The sequence below is a fragment of the Lactuca virosa genome, chromosome 1, assembly GCF_052849685.1.
Source record: "Lactuca virosa cultivar CGN04683 chromosome 1, Lactuca_virosa_CGN04683_v6, whole genome shotgun sequence".
Classification (NCBI taxonomy): domain Eukaryota; kingdom Viridiplantae; phylum Streptophyta; class Magnoliopsida; order Asterales; family Asteraceae; genus Lactuca; species Lactuca virosa.
In genome coordinates, this window is record NC_136426.1 from 100971664 (window position 1) to 100984907 (window position 13244).

At 34.5% G+C, this 13244-nt stretch overlaps 2 protein-coding genes and 1 long non-coding RNA gene across 3 annotated transcripts; 2 read left to right on the forward strand and 1 right to left on the reverse strand.

Moving 5' to 3' along the window:
• The first annotated feature begins 2203 nt into the window (after positions 1–2203).
• On the forward strand, positions 2204–3260 carry LOC145105853 (cysteine proteinase inhibitor A-like). The gene is made up of 2 exons (XM_079042939.1): positions 2204–2541; positions 2879–3260. The coding sequence occupies exons 1-2, from the start codon at positions 2314–2316 to the stop codon at positions 3050–3052; spliced, it is 402 nt and encodes a 133-aa protein (XP_078899065.1). The 5' UTR covers positions 2204–2313; the 3' UTR covers positions 3053–3260.
• Positions 3261–10485: 7225 nt separating this feature from the next.
• Positions 10486–11490, forward strand: LOC145105862 (cysteine proteinase inhibitor A-like). Its single transcript, XM_079042944.1, has 2 exons — positions 10486–10821; positions 11168–11490. The coding sequence occupies exons 1-2, from the start codon at positions 10603–10605 to the stop codon at positions 11366–11368; spliced, it is 420 nt and encodes a 139-aa protein (XP_078899070.1). The 5' UTR covers positions 10486–10602; the 3' UTR covers positions 11369–11490.
• A 237-nt stretch (positions 11491–11727) lies between these two features.
• LOC145105867 (uncharacterized) lies at positions 11728–12641 on the reverse strand. Its single transcript, XR_013707429.1, has 3 exons — positions 12380–12641; positions 12014–12259; positions 11728–11897 (listed from the first exon to the last, which is right to left on the reverse strand). It is a non-coding gene; the product is annotated as an uncharacterized LOC145105867 (long non-coding RNA).
• Positions 12642–13244: the final 603 nt, after the last annotated feature.

The window sequence follows — 13244 nt, forward strand, 5'->3', positions numbered from 1 at the left end:
TTCATTGCCTACATCTTTTATTATACCATGACATCTATTACTACCCTTTGTTACCCAATGTATTATATTTATGAAATACATATATGGTATAAATCATATAACATATCTTCGTAACATTTCTATAACACATAAAATCTTTGCACATAAGCACATATAGCAATTAATTAATTAGATATTATATATATATATATATATATATATATATATATATATATATATATATATATATATATATATGTGTGTGTGTAAGATGAAAGTAACTATGCAATCACTTGACAAAATGTTTGGTGATTGGTAAATCGGTCAGAGCTTCGCCTTATTAGTGCATTGTAAGCTTAAAAGTATGTTTTTTTGGTGCTTTTGAAGGAAGAAGAAGGTGGTGGTGGTTCTTGTAAAGCTTCAAGCCTTGTGGATCTAGGATTTGCATATCTTAAGCATTCTCCAGGAGGTATTAAGTTCAGAACTTGATGAACATTTTGATAAATCTTGTTAGCTTTAGGTTTATGTCCTTTTTTTGTCCCATATTCTTGGTCTAATTGGGTATGAGCTACTCCACACCTTATTAGTAGCATTTTCAGACGTTTTTTAGTGCATGGAGTTATATGCAAGCTTCGTCCTCTATTTCCATCCATGCATGAGTTATGGAGCCTAGGATCTTGTGATAAGTTAAGGTTTTTGATTTGGAAACTTTGTAGCCATGTAAAGACATAAAATTAGAAACTTTATGGTTTAGAATGCTCGTTAGGGTTAGATTTGAGTATTGGGTGAATGGTATTATTGAAATAAGGGCTTAATGAGAAGTTTGCCTTAGCATTAGTACGCAGGGCGTACATATGGGTACACAACGCTTAGCCCTGAATTGCCATGTAAAAGCCAAGAACCACCCTATGCAGGGCGTAGAGCTGGAGTACGCAGGGTGCAGTCGGTCTGATGTTGACCTTTGACTTTTAATCGTTGACTGTTGACTTTGACCAAGTTTGACTTTAGGTCATTTTGGGGTAATTTGAATAGTAGATTGAGACTGGGTCCCTATTTATTGCATAGGTGACCTGTACAGACAGTCTTTATAGCAGTGATCAGTTTAGCTATCTTTTAGACTGTAAGACGAGTTTTCCTCACTATACTTGTGGGTCGAAGGCAACAATGTTGACCCAATAGGTTATGTATCCTAATATATGATATATATGATGGTGTTATGTTGGTTATATGTTAGACTGGTAGATATGTATGATTATCTGCATATGCTGGTTATATGTTAGATTGATAGATCTCTATGATTACTTGTACTTGCTAGTTATATGGTTATATGTTGCATATGTCAACATAGACCGAGTCAGTGGCAATCCAGTCTCTCGACTGTGGGCCCAAGGGGCAATCCGTCGGGAGACTATGGGCTCAAGGCACAATCCTGTAATGTCACTCGATATGCAAATTTAGACATCATTCCTTTATTTATAAATAATTAACTAATAAAGGCATGATTGAATAAAACAATAAAGATATGTGAAGCATTATAAGAAGTTCGTATGTAAAAAAAAAAGTAGATGTGAAGCATCGATAAATCTGTTTCCACATAAATATATTCAATAGTAAATAGAAGAAAATATTTGATATGATATGATCATGAAGAAGTTGTGGATCTTTTTGCAGGAATGGTCATATTTTTTAAGTTGTAGTATTAATGTTCAAGTTGTGAATATTTTTCAAGTATATTATGGAAAACGAACAAAAGAAGAGACACACATATGTTAAAGGACGGAATTGTGAAGGAAAATTTGAGAAAGGTGAGAACTATTTATTTGAAATACAATGAGATTAACCAAGAAAATCGTTAAAAATCTTATTAAAATTTGGAGATATTATGTTTATCACGTTAAATAAGGCTGTGATATGTTTTCAGTGGACAATCAAAAGTGGAGAAAATATGAAATATAAAGGTAATATATATCGAATTAGACGGATTTACAGCTATCGGACAGCATGGATATATCCAGTCAACAGGGACACAATAGGAAGTTTCAATGCAGAAAGCGGTTTTTAATAGAGAAACTAAGGGTATTTTGGGTATTTGACAATAAAAAGGAGCGGGAATTTTTTTTTGGGGGGCAAGCTTAGGAAAAGCCGTACTCTTTTATTACAGTAGAGGATCTTTTATTATAGTAGAGGATTTACAAATAAATTAAAATGTTCTATAAAAGCTCAAACATTTTTCTCCATTCTTCCCAATCTTTTTCGTTTCTTTCATTCTTTGCTAGGAAACACAGACACAACGCATCGGTCTACTGAATAAAAAACGACGCACCATTCGAAACCATGAACCCTAAAAACAGATACTTTTGTGTTGAATCATTTCTGATGATTGCTATCTTATTGATTTTGACGTATCTTTTTTTGGGGATTGAAAGAGCTGAATGTGATTGTGGTGATGTGATAAAGGTGCAAAAGGCAGGTGGAATTCGAGATATTACCGGAAAATGCCTAAACGCGACCGTGATGGAAAACCTCGCCAGATCCGCCGTCAAAGAACACAGCAACTATGTGGTACGTACTGTTTCTTGATTTGTACGATAGAGCCTTCCAATATTGATCTGATTGTGAATATTTGATAATCAACGATCGAATACATGTCTGCTTTTTCAGTAAGTAATTGATTAGTATACATTTCCAGTTTGAAATGTATTTATCAAAAGTTCGAGGAACATATAACACAGATTTAAATTATTCAGTTTTATGATTGGAACAAATTAACTATATGATCATATTGGCATGCATCAAATTCCTGTTTTGTGTTTATTATTATAAGGAAATCGAGAGATGAGTTCAATGAACAATGTATGGATTATATATTAGTTATGAATTATTTGGATTTTGTTTGCAGAACTGCATAATCAAGTTTCATAGATTGGTAAAGGCAAGAAAGCAGGTGATGACTGGTAAGATGTACTATCTGACATTGGAGGCAAAAGATGGTCGAGTATATGAAGCTAAAGTTTTGGTGAAACCATGGATGAACTTTAAGGAGTTGCAAGAATTCAAGGCTATTGATGCATGATCCAAATGTCTAGAAGTGTTAACAAGATTGTTCTTTAATGCTTTTGTAATCAGTAAACTAAACTGCTAGCTAGTTGAATGTTGATGCTTAAAAAGTTTAAGTTGCATATTACCGTAGGTCTTCCATAAACTACTGATGTCTCTTTTTTATTTTGTTCTGCATTGTGCTTTCAGGAAAATAACATGTTTGGGTTGCATACAGTTCTAAAGTGACATTTTCTGCTTGTTTAATTATTCTCTTCGTGTTTCAGTTATCATTGTGGTGGTTAATTAGATGCATTGGTATCATTATCCACTTTCAACACACGGAATCTCTCCTCCAATATTGAATGCATGATTTTTGAAAATCGTGACTATGTCAATAACGTAATCGTAGTGATAAACGCTTTATACAATTTAGTTCTATTGGGTATGGTATTTCTTGAAAATCTTTTCATTTTTTAAGATTATGAAATTCGGGTTTTTAGTACTAGTCTTGAAAATCTATTCACCGGCGCAAAGGTAGTCACCACTTTTGACAACATAAACATATGCATGATTGTGCAAAAGGAATGATACATTCATGTAATGTGGAGACTTTTCATTGTGAACCAATGGTATGCACTTGGTAGGAAAAAGCGACTTTACTTTTTCTCATAGATTTGTATTCATATCACCCAAAGATAATGAGTTGGGCAAAGGTGACAAGTTACCTTTTTGGTGGTTGTGGACATGTAGATGATTCTTAAAGTTGAGTCATGGACATCTAGAGCATGATTTTGGATTAGAGATTTTAGTTTTCGTCTCTAACTCTTAGAGGTTGTTTGCTTTGCAAAATGCTTTTGGAAGAACTGAAATCAGTGAAAAGAATTGTAATTTGTATGAATTGAAAATATGAAGGAATTGCAATCTTTGATGTGTTTGTTGGTAGAAAATAGAATAGAATTTAATCACATTTCTTTTGCTATAATAGCAATGCATAGACAATAAAAGAATGTGTTTACGTTCTAATTTATTCTTTTGATGGAAATATGAAAAATGAAACTAAATTGTGACCAACCACTCGTACGATGATGAAATCCCCCAAACATGGATTTTGAAGGAATCTCCCGCAACTTGAATATTTAGTTTGACAATCAAAAACACTAAAGAAAGGAATTCAAAATTCCAATTCCTTGTAATACATTGAATACGTGAACGAAACATGATATGTTGTCATGTATGATGTACCTGGTCAAAAGCCTCAAGAACAGGTGGGTCCCATCCGAAACACGTCAGTGGGTCCTCAAAACAGAGATTTTGTTCTGGATACGATTCCTTTTGATTTCTCCAATATTTTTTCACACTTTTGATTTCTTGAAGCTTCTGTTCTATACTATGTTTAAGAAAACAACAATCTGTTTGCCAAAGGGACATTGGTGGGTGGTAGTCCTTTTCAATTTCTTTCCCTTTTTTGTCAACACTTTGAATTGACTCAAAACTTCATGTTGTTTATTCTCTTAATGTTCCAATAATCCAATTATCTCATGTGAACAGTTAGAAATGTAGCTATTATTGCCACTTCAATTTCGTGTCTTCCAAGGTATATATGTAGTACCAAAGACCCAATGCATTTGTGTGTGTATATCTATGTCCTCATACTTCAACACATCAAATTATCTCCTCCAAGATTAAATCTTTAATTTTAGACAAAACACACATGTCGAAAAGCATGGGTTTAACGAAACCGCATGCAAGGCTTCCACCTAGACGAAGTCAAAATATGTATATTTCATCTCATTTTCAAGCTTCTTAAGGAGAGTGATCGGTATACTTGATGATAATAAGAATGTAATTAAGGTGCAATTTAGTTCAAGTGGGTATGATATTTCTTGAAAAGCTATGAATTTTTTTTCAAGATTATGAACCTTGGGATTTTTATATCCTTAGTCAAAGCTAGTAAGGTGATGATGAAGATACTTTGTATGTAGTTGTAAATAATCTTTAACATCATGCCATCGAATTCTAACTATTTTTTTTTTTATCAATGAATGAACATTTTGTATGATATTTACACATTTTTCTTGTTTGAGTAGTATAGCATCAAAGGTTTCATGTTGTAAAACCTTTGCTTGAATGCCAAGCATGTGAATCTATAATCTGAGTTATGGTTATTTAACCTTGATGTTGCACCTATGGGCTTTTAGTTAACCCAGAATGGAATCGAATAATTACGTGTGTTGGAATGGAATCAAATAATAATGCGACTTGTAATGGAATTAAATGGTTATTGTCAATAAGGCCAAAATCATCATCATCATTTGAACATTGTAATGGAATTAAATGGTTATTGTCAATAAGGCCAAAATCATCATCATCATTTGAACCGGGGTTTTTATTATCTCTTCTGGAATTTTTATTTTCATCCTGAAAACCAAGCCAACATTGATGATTTGCAAAATGATGAAGTGGAATGAAGCAAGTATATTTGATTATTAGTCAAATATCTAAAATATTGACAAAACAAAGACATATCAACCACATTAAAAACCTAGAAGTAGAAACCCATTTGTTTTCACCTGAGATTTTGATTTTATGGATCCTAAAGTTTTAGTTTTTTCACTTTTTTATTGTACATTGTGTATTAGGTTTATTTTATATTTGAAAAAACTATTATGTAATTTAGTTCTTTTTTACATTTTTTATATTTACTCTTACTTTTATAATTATAGATTTAAAAGACAAAACTTCATAAATGGTCCCTGTGCTTTCCAGAAATCTGAGATATAATCTCTAAGTTCAAAAAAGCTCCTAGATGGTCCATGTGGTTTTAAAACTTTTTACCAAACGATTATTTTGCTAACTCCATCAGCTTTTGGCCGTTAGGTTAAAATAATACGAGGACATTTCCGTCATTTCACTACTATTTTTGAAGTTTTGTCTTATTAAAAAAGTAAAATATATTATTTAATATACAAATCTCTCTCTCTCCTACCAAAGCTTAATCTCTCAATAACAGATCATCAAATTCACGGGAGTTTACCCGTTCTAAAATCGCCAGTTACCACCTGCTCCATTCCCTACAGATACTGGGTTTGTTGAAAGAACAACAAGATTCTCATGTAATGAAATCAGGAAAGCTGTCAAGATCACTATTCAATGGAATCCCAGAAGAAAACAAAAAAATCAACAAACTATCAATTCTTTCAAAAATTAACACAAGGTGATTCCAGGGAGGATCATCAGTTTCTGAACAAATCCTAGGTGGGGAAACTGAAACTAAAACATGAATGAAAGGGAGGAGTAAGGGGAATGGGTGAATACATAGACTAAATAAACGAGCAACTGGTGATCTAGAGTTTACCAGTTTCGAATTGGATGGATTAACCCAAATAAACGAGTAACTGATGATCTAGAGAATTGATGTACTTAGGCGGCGGCTCACTCAAAATTGGTCAAGGGCAGTAAGGGGAAAAGGGTGAATACATAGACCCTTATCGTCTAGATTAGTGTTAGGGGTGAAAACGGTGGATGGTGGAGGGTGAAGGGAGGTATTTTATGATTTGGGGAGGAGTTAGGGCAGTCGACGAGTAGTTAATTGAAGTCTAGGGTTAGTAATACCAAATACGCCCAAAAATCAAATTTTTGCGACCTTTTTGTTTTCAGTTTCGCTCCCCACTCATGCACTCCACCCTTGGTCAGTGACTGGTCGACCGTCAGGGGACTCATCCGCCAACAACTCCACAACCAAGACACCTCCGTCGACCGTCGATCATTCGACACTCCATTAGCTGTTTTCCTTCTAGCATTGATACCACCGACGACGTAAAACAAATAACTAAATACATTGATTTCTGATGTTTTTATTTTCTTACTTTAATTCTTTCTAACTCTGTTACTCAGAGTTATTGAAATGATCTGAACCGATGTTCTAGGTTATGTATGTTATTATCTACTATTTTACCAAATCGTTGTTGTGTATGTTTATTTTGATGAGATATTTTGGGTTTTTGGAAACAAAGAAGTTGGTGAAAGGGGGAAGAATATGAAGAAAAAAGTTGTATGTGTATGTGTTTTGGCTATAATCCATGACTGTATGAGACAAAAGGTGGGACCCTTTGTATATTGAATAATATATATATATATATATATATATATATATATATATATATATATATATATATATATATATATATAAGACAAAAGCTTATAAATGGTCCATGTGATAGTGAAATGACATAAATGCCTTCCTATTATTTTAATCAAATAACAGTTTACGGCCAAAAGCTAACGGAGTGAGCAAAAAGGTCTGTTTGTTAAAAGTTTTGAAACCATAGGGACCATCTAGGAGGTTTTTTGAACTTAAGGACTATACCTCAGATTTCTTGAAAGCACATAGATCATTTATTAAGTTTTGTCAAATAAAAATGACCACTCACTTCTTTTTCCTAGAACCCAACCCCACAATGAAATTTTAAAACACACACAATTTAACATACACACATACTAAAAATGAAGAAATGATTTAGAAACGTCAACAACCTCTCCCTCTTTCCATCACTGCAACTCAAACAACACATACAACAAACACACATCAGAAATTAAAAAAATACATATAATCACCGAGGAAGATGATTAAAATAGACATTGGATTTGGTCTAATGCCAATCTATTTATGGTAATATGTTCACGTCAATCGTTTGCGATATTCGTGATTTATTTTTATGAATGCAACTCTTGATACAAACAACGAATAATGAACTTAACTTTTATGATCATTTTAGTTAATAGCTCTAGTTATATTTATTTTAATGATATGTTTGTTAGCAAATAGGGTAGGAAACAAAGTTTGGTAACCATGTATGTAGATACCTCACGGATCGTGTAGTTCAATGTTCGTATTGATATTTATTTCATATGTCTAGGTTAACAAAAAAATTCAATCTGAAATATTGTGTAGGACACTTGGTGTTTCAGGCACAAAATAGAAAACAAAGTTCTAGAGAGTATATGGGTTTTTCATTCAGTTTCGTAAGAGAGTTAAAAATAAATTATATATGAGTACATATACCCATTTACCCAACAATTGGACAAGATTATTGATAATTGTGGTGAAAAATGGTTTCTTAAAAAACTACCCATTGAGTTGTTTGACAAGAGTTATCACAAGCAACTTGGGCTACCTGGTAGTGTAAGCTGCCTTCGAGGTAACTCAATTTGTATGTTTTTCCAACTTCCTTTATTCTAATGTTTTTCCACTTCATTCCGAGTCTAAAATTTTGTAGAGTTGACACCCACCTTTCCTCATATTCTCGTTCAAACTCATGTTAGATAACATAAGTGTACACCCTGCACACTTAACTTGTATCAGATCACAATTTAAATTCCAATTTGACACACATATTAATTCTAATTATATAAAATAGTCAATGATACTGATATCACCAATAATCAATAATATTTGTTGCGGCAACTTTTTGGTTATTTTTCGTAGAAATCTAATTATACAAACAATTTAATTTCCATCTTATAATTACTTCATCCAATACAGAGAGAAAACAATCAGTTTCCATAATTTTCTTCTTCTTGGTCTCATATAAGTTTGTAATATTTTCTTTTTTCTTATTAAAAGCAATACTAAATATTAGAGAAATTTTTATATACCTTTCTTAAACATCAAAATATGAACTCCGTTTTCGACTGTCTTTATATCTCTGACTTTGTATCGACGAGTAATACAACTTTCATTTAGACTTCGTCAGCTAATTCTCATCTTATTTCAATTTACAAATCTGAACACATTTCCTCATTGTTGGAACCCGTAACCCCAAAAAATGCATGCCAAATCCATAAATCGTGAGAAACAACAACCTCTAAAACCAACGAAGGCGATCTGTGATGACCACTTGCGTATTGCCCTTTCCATGCCACTGGACAATTTTTCCATTTCCAGTGTGTGCAATCAATGATTCCAATCATTCCGGGAAACCCATGGCGTTCTTCATGCGCCGCATACAATTCTTGCAAATCATGCAACGAAGGTTTCCACAAATATACGTCTCCAAATGTTTCAACAACACCTCTTGACAATGTATACAAACTCTCCCTTGCGGTTTTTTCGGACATTCTCATATAGTCGCCCATGGTGTCGGGTGACTCCCCCATAGCCGTCAAACGAATGGCCACAACACATTTCCGCAACATTGTAAACCTTCGTCTACCTCTAGGATCATATCTCAATTGAAAAAATTCATACCTAAAACATAAATTAATTACAGTTTAAAAATATAGTACATTTGTATTAAAATTAAAAAAAACATGTAGTACATTTGTATTTAATTTGTATAAAAGTATAGTAAGTATGTATTAAGATTAAAGAAACGATACCGGCTTTCCAAGGCATTGACGATCCATAGGAACACATTTCTACTCAAACGAAATTTTCTTTTGAAGTCCTTTGACCCGTATACACAATTATCCGCAAATTAATCACGATATAGATGTTCGTGTCCTTCATCGTGATTTCTATTTAACATCGCACGTCTTGTTAGTAGCGAGGCTGTGTCTGGTTGTAGCAGCTCGTTAGTGTAATAATGATACATCATCTTGAAGAATATATCGTCATCGGTATCATCGGACGAATGAAAAGGATCCATAATTTTTTTGAAGATAATTGAAATTATATAGAGAGAAAGAGAGAAATTGTGTGAAAATATTTGTAAAATGGTAGGTATTTATAGTATAAATGATTTGTTTTAATATTTAATTTTTTTTTTTTAAATTACCCGTTTGCAACGTTCGGTCAATGATTAAAGGTCAAATTTAACTCGTTTCTTCCGGTTGTGACGCCAACGAGATACGATCTTAACGAGCTATAACGAGAAGGGGCGGCGGTGTTTCCCGTTACAACGCCGTTGTGGCATTGTCACGTCAGCCATAACAAGCAAATTTGTGTCCATACCGTATAGTCTTAAATGACATAAATGACAGAATTGTGAAGGTAAAATCGAGAAAGGTGGGAACTATTTATTTGAAATACAATGAAACTAACCAATAAAATCGTTAAAAATCTTATTAAAATTTGGAGATATTATGTTTATCACGTCAAATAAGGCTATGATACTTACGTTTTCATTTGATTTTCAGTGGACAGCCTGTCTCATATTGAATCAAAAGAGGAGAAAATATATGGAATATAAAGGTAATATCGAATTACCTTACTTAACGGATTTACAGCTATTGGATTACCTTAATTACCGCGGACCTTGCATGTATATGTCCAGTCAACAGGGGCAGAATAGGAAGTTTCGATTCAGAAAGCAGTTTTTAATAGAGAAACTAAGGGTATTTTCGGTATTTGACAATGAAAAAAAAAGAGCCGGAAATTTTTTTGGGGGGCAGGCTTAAGAAAAGCCACGGATCTTTTATTAAAATAGGGGGATTTATTTTATAAATAAATTAAAATGATCTAGAAAAGCCAAAACATTTTTCTCCATTCTTCCCAATACTTTTCGTTTCTTTCACTCTTTGCTACGAAACACAGACACAACGCATCGGTCTACTGAATACAAAAACGACGCACCATTCGAAACCATGAACCCTAAAAACAGATACTTTTGTGTTGAATCATTTCTGATAATCGCTATCCTATTGATTTTAACGTATTTGTATTTGGGGATTGAACGTGATTGTGATGATGTGATAAAGGTACAAAAGGCAGGTGGAATTCGTGATATTACGGAACAAGGCCTAAACGCCACCGAGATGGAAAACCTCGCCAGATTCGCCGTCAAAGAACACCACAAATATGTGGTACGTACTGTTTCTTGATTTGTACGATCGAGCCCTCCAATATTGATCTGTGAATGTTTGATAATCAACCATCGAATACATGTTTGCTTTTTCAGTAAGTAATTCACTATGTGTTGATTAGTATTCATCTCCAGTTTGAAATGTATTTATCGAAAGTTCGAAGAACATATAACACAGATTTAAATTCTTCAGTTTTATGATTGGAACAATTTAACTCTATATAATTATATTGGCATGCATCAAATTCCTGTTTTGTGTTTATTATTATAAGGAAATTGAGAGATGAGTTCAATGAACAATGTATAGATTCTATATTAGTTATGAATTATTTGGATATTGTATGCAGAACTGCATAATCAAGTTTCATAGATTGGTAAAGGCAAGAGAACAGGTGGTGACTGGTAAGATGTACCATCTGACATTGGAAGCAAAAGATGGTCGAGTATATGAAGCTAAAGTTTTGGTGAAGCCATGGATGAACTTTAAGAAGTTGCAAGAATTCAAGGCTATCCAAATGTCTAGAAGTGTTAACAAGATTGTTCTCTAATGCTCTTGTAATCAGTAAAGTAAACTGCTAGCTAGTTGATGCTTAAAAATAGGTCTTCCATAAACTACTGATGTCTCTTTTTTCTTTCGTGCTGCATTGTGCTTTTAGGAAAACAACATGTTGGGTTGTATACTATTGGATATAGTTTATTAGCTGTCATTACTTTATCTATTGCTCGTTTGTTATTCCCGTCATTCTAGATTAGTTTGTTATCTTTGGTCTAATTTTGTAACTATATTAAGCCTCATTTGGCTTATTGAATAAGCAAGGTGAATATTATTCCAAACTCTATACCATCGTTTCTTAGATGGTATCAGAGCTGTGTTTACAACCCTAAACCGTATCTGCTTCCGCTAAAACATGACGGGAGATCCAAAAGACAGACAAAAATGGAGAAGGATCCAGTGGCGGGTTAGATCACAACTCACCCTATTATCTTCATCCATCCGACATACCGAAACAGCTTCATGTCAATGAAGTGCTTTCCGACGCAAACTATTCCGATTGGAGGCAGGAGATGGAGAATTTCCTGTTTGCCAAAAATAATTTTGAATTCGTCGATGGTACAATTCAGAAACCAGAAAAGGGAACGAAAGAATACATGCCTTGGATGCGGTGTGACGCTATGATAAAGGGTTGGCTTACCACTGCAATGGAGAAGGGCATACGCGACAGTGTGAAATACGCGAACATAGCTGCGCAAATCTGGAATGACCTTCATGAATGTTTTGGAAAGGAGAGTTCGCCAAGAGCATATGAGTTGAAGCAGAAGATTGCAGCCACACGTCAAGACGGTAACTCTGTTTCAATTTATTACACAAAATTACGTACACTGTGGGATGAGACGTCCTCAATTCTTCCTTTTCCAAGATGTTCCTGTAACAAGTGCTCCTGTGAAATCGGTAAACAATTAGTTGAATTCCAAGAAAAGGAACGCTTATATCAATTTCTAATGGGTTTGGATTCACAATTTTCGGTAATTAAAACACAGATTCTGGCAACGAAACCTACTCCTTCGTTGGGGGTGGTGTATCACTTAGTCTCCGAGGACGAAAGACAGAGGGCTCTATCTGATGACAAGAAAACTCCACCTGAACCGGCTGCGTTCAAGACTTTCCAGACGAAGGGAGGTGGCTTCAAACCGATGAACAAAGAAGCGAATCCCAAATGGGAGAACAAGGAAGTGAAAGATAAAAGGGACGAGTACTGTACCTTCTGCAACAAGAGTGGTCACAAGCGAGATGGTTGTTTCAGATTGGTGGGATACCCGAATTGGTGGCCCGGTAAGGAAACAACAGACAAGCCCAAAACCATGGTAGCCCATACAGAAATAGAAGATAGCCCAATACTTGAATTAACCAAAGAACAGTACCAAATGTTCGTGAAACATTTTAGTTCCTCAAAGGTTGATGATGAGACAGTTCGAAGTGCTAACATGGCTGGTAAGGCTGCCTGGATCGTTGATTCAGGTTGTACGGAACATATTACTCACACTCAACAATTACTTACAAATAAAATTGCTGCTCCTTTTGAACCACCTGTTTTTATACCTAATGGGGACTCTATACCTGTTAAAGAAAAGGGAGACTGTACCCTCCCAGGGGGAGTAAAAATCAGCGGGGTCTTATGTGTTCCAGATTTCAAGTGCAATCTTCTCTCTGTCAGTCGTATTAGCAATGATTTACAATGTGATGTAACATTTTTCCCTGATTTTTGTGTCATGCAGAAGCTCAACACCAGGAACTTGATTGGTGCGGGTAGACGCCAAGGGGGACTTTATCGGATGGGGATGACTCAAGACAGAAGAGCCATGACAACCATGACGGACATTTGGCACAGAAGGTTAGGTCACGCCTCAAAGGAAAAGCTTTCAAGA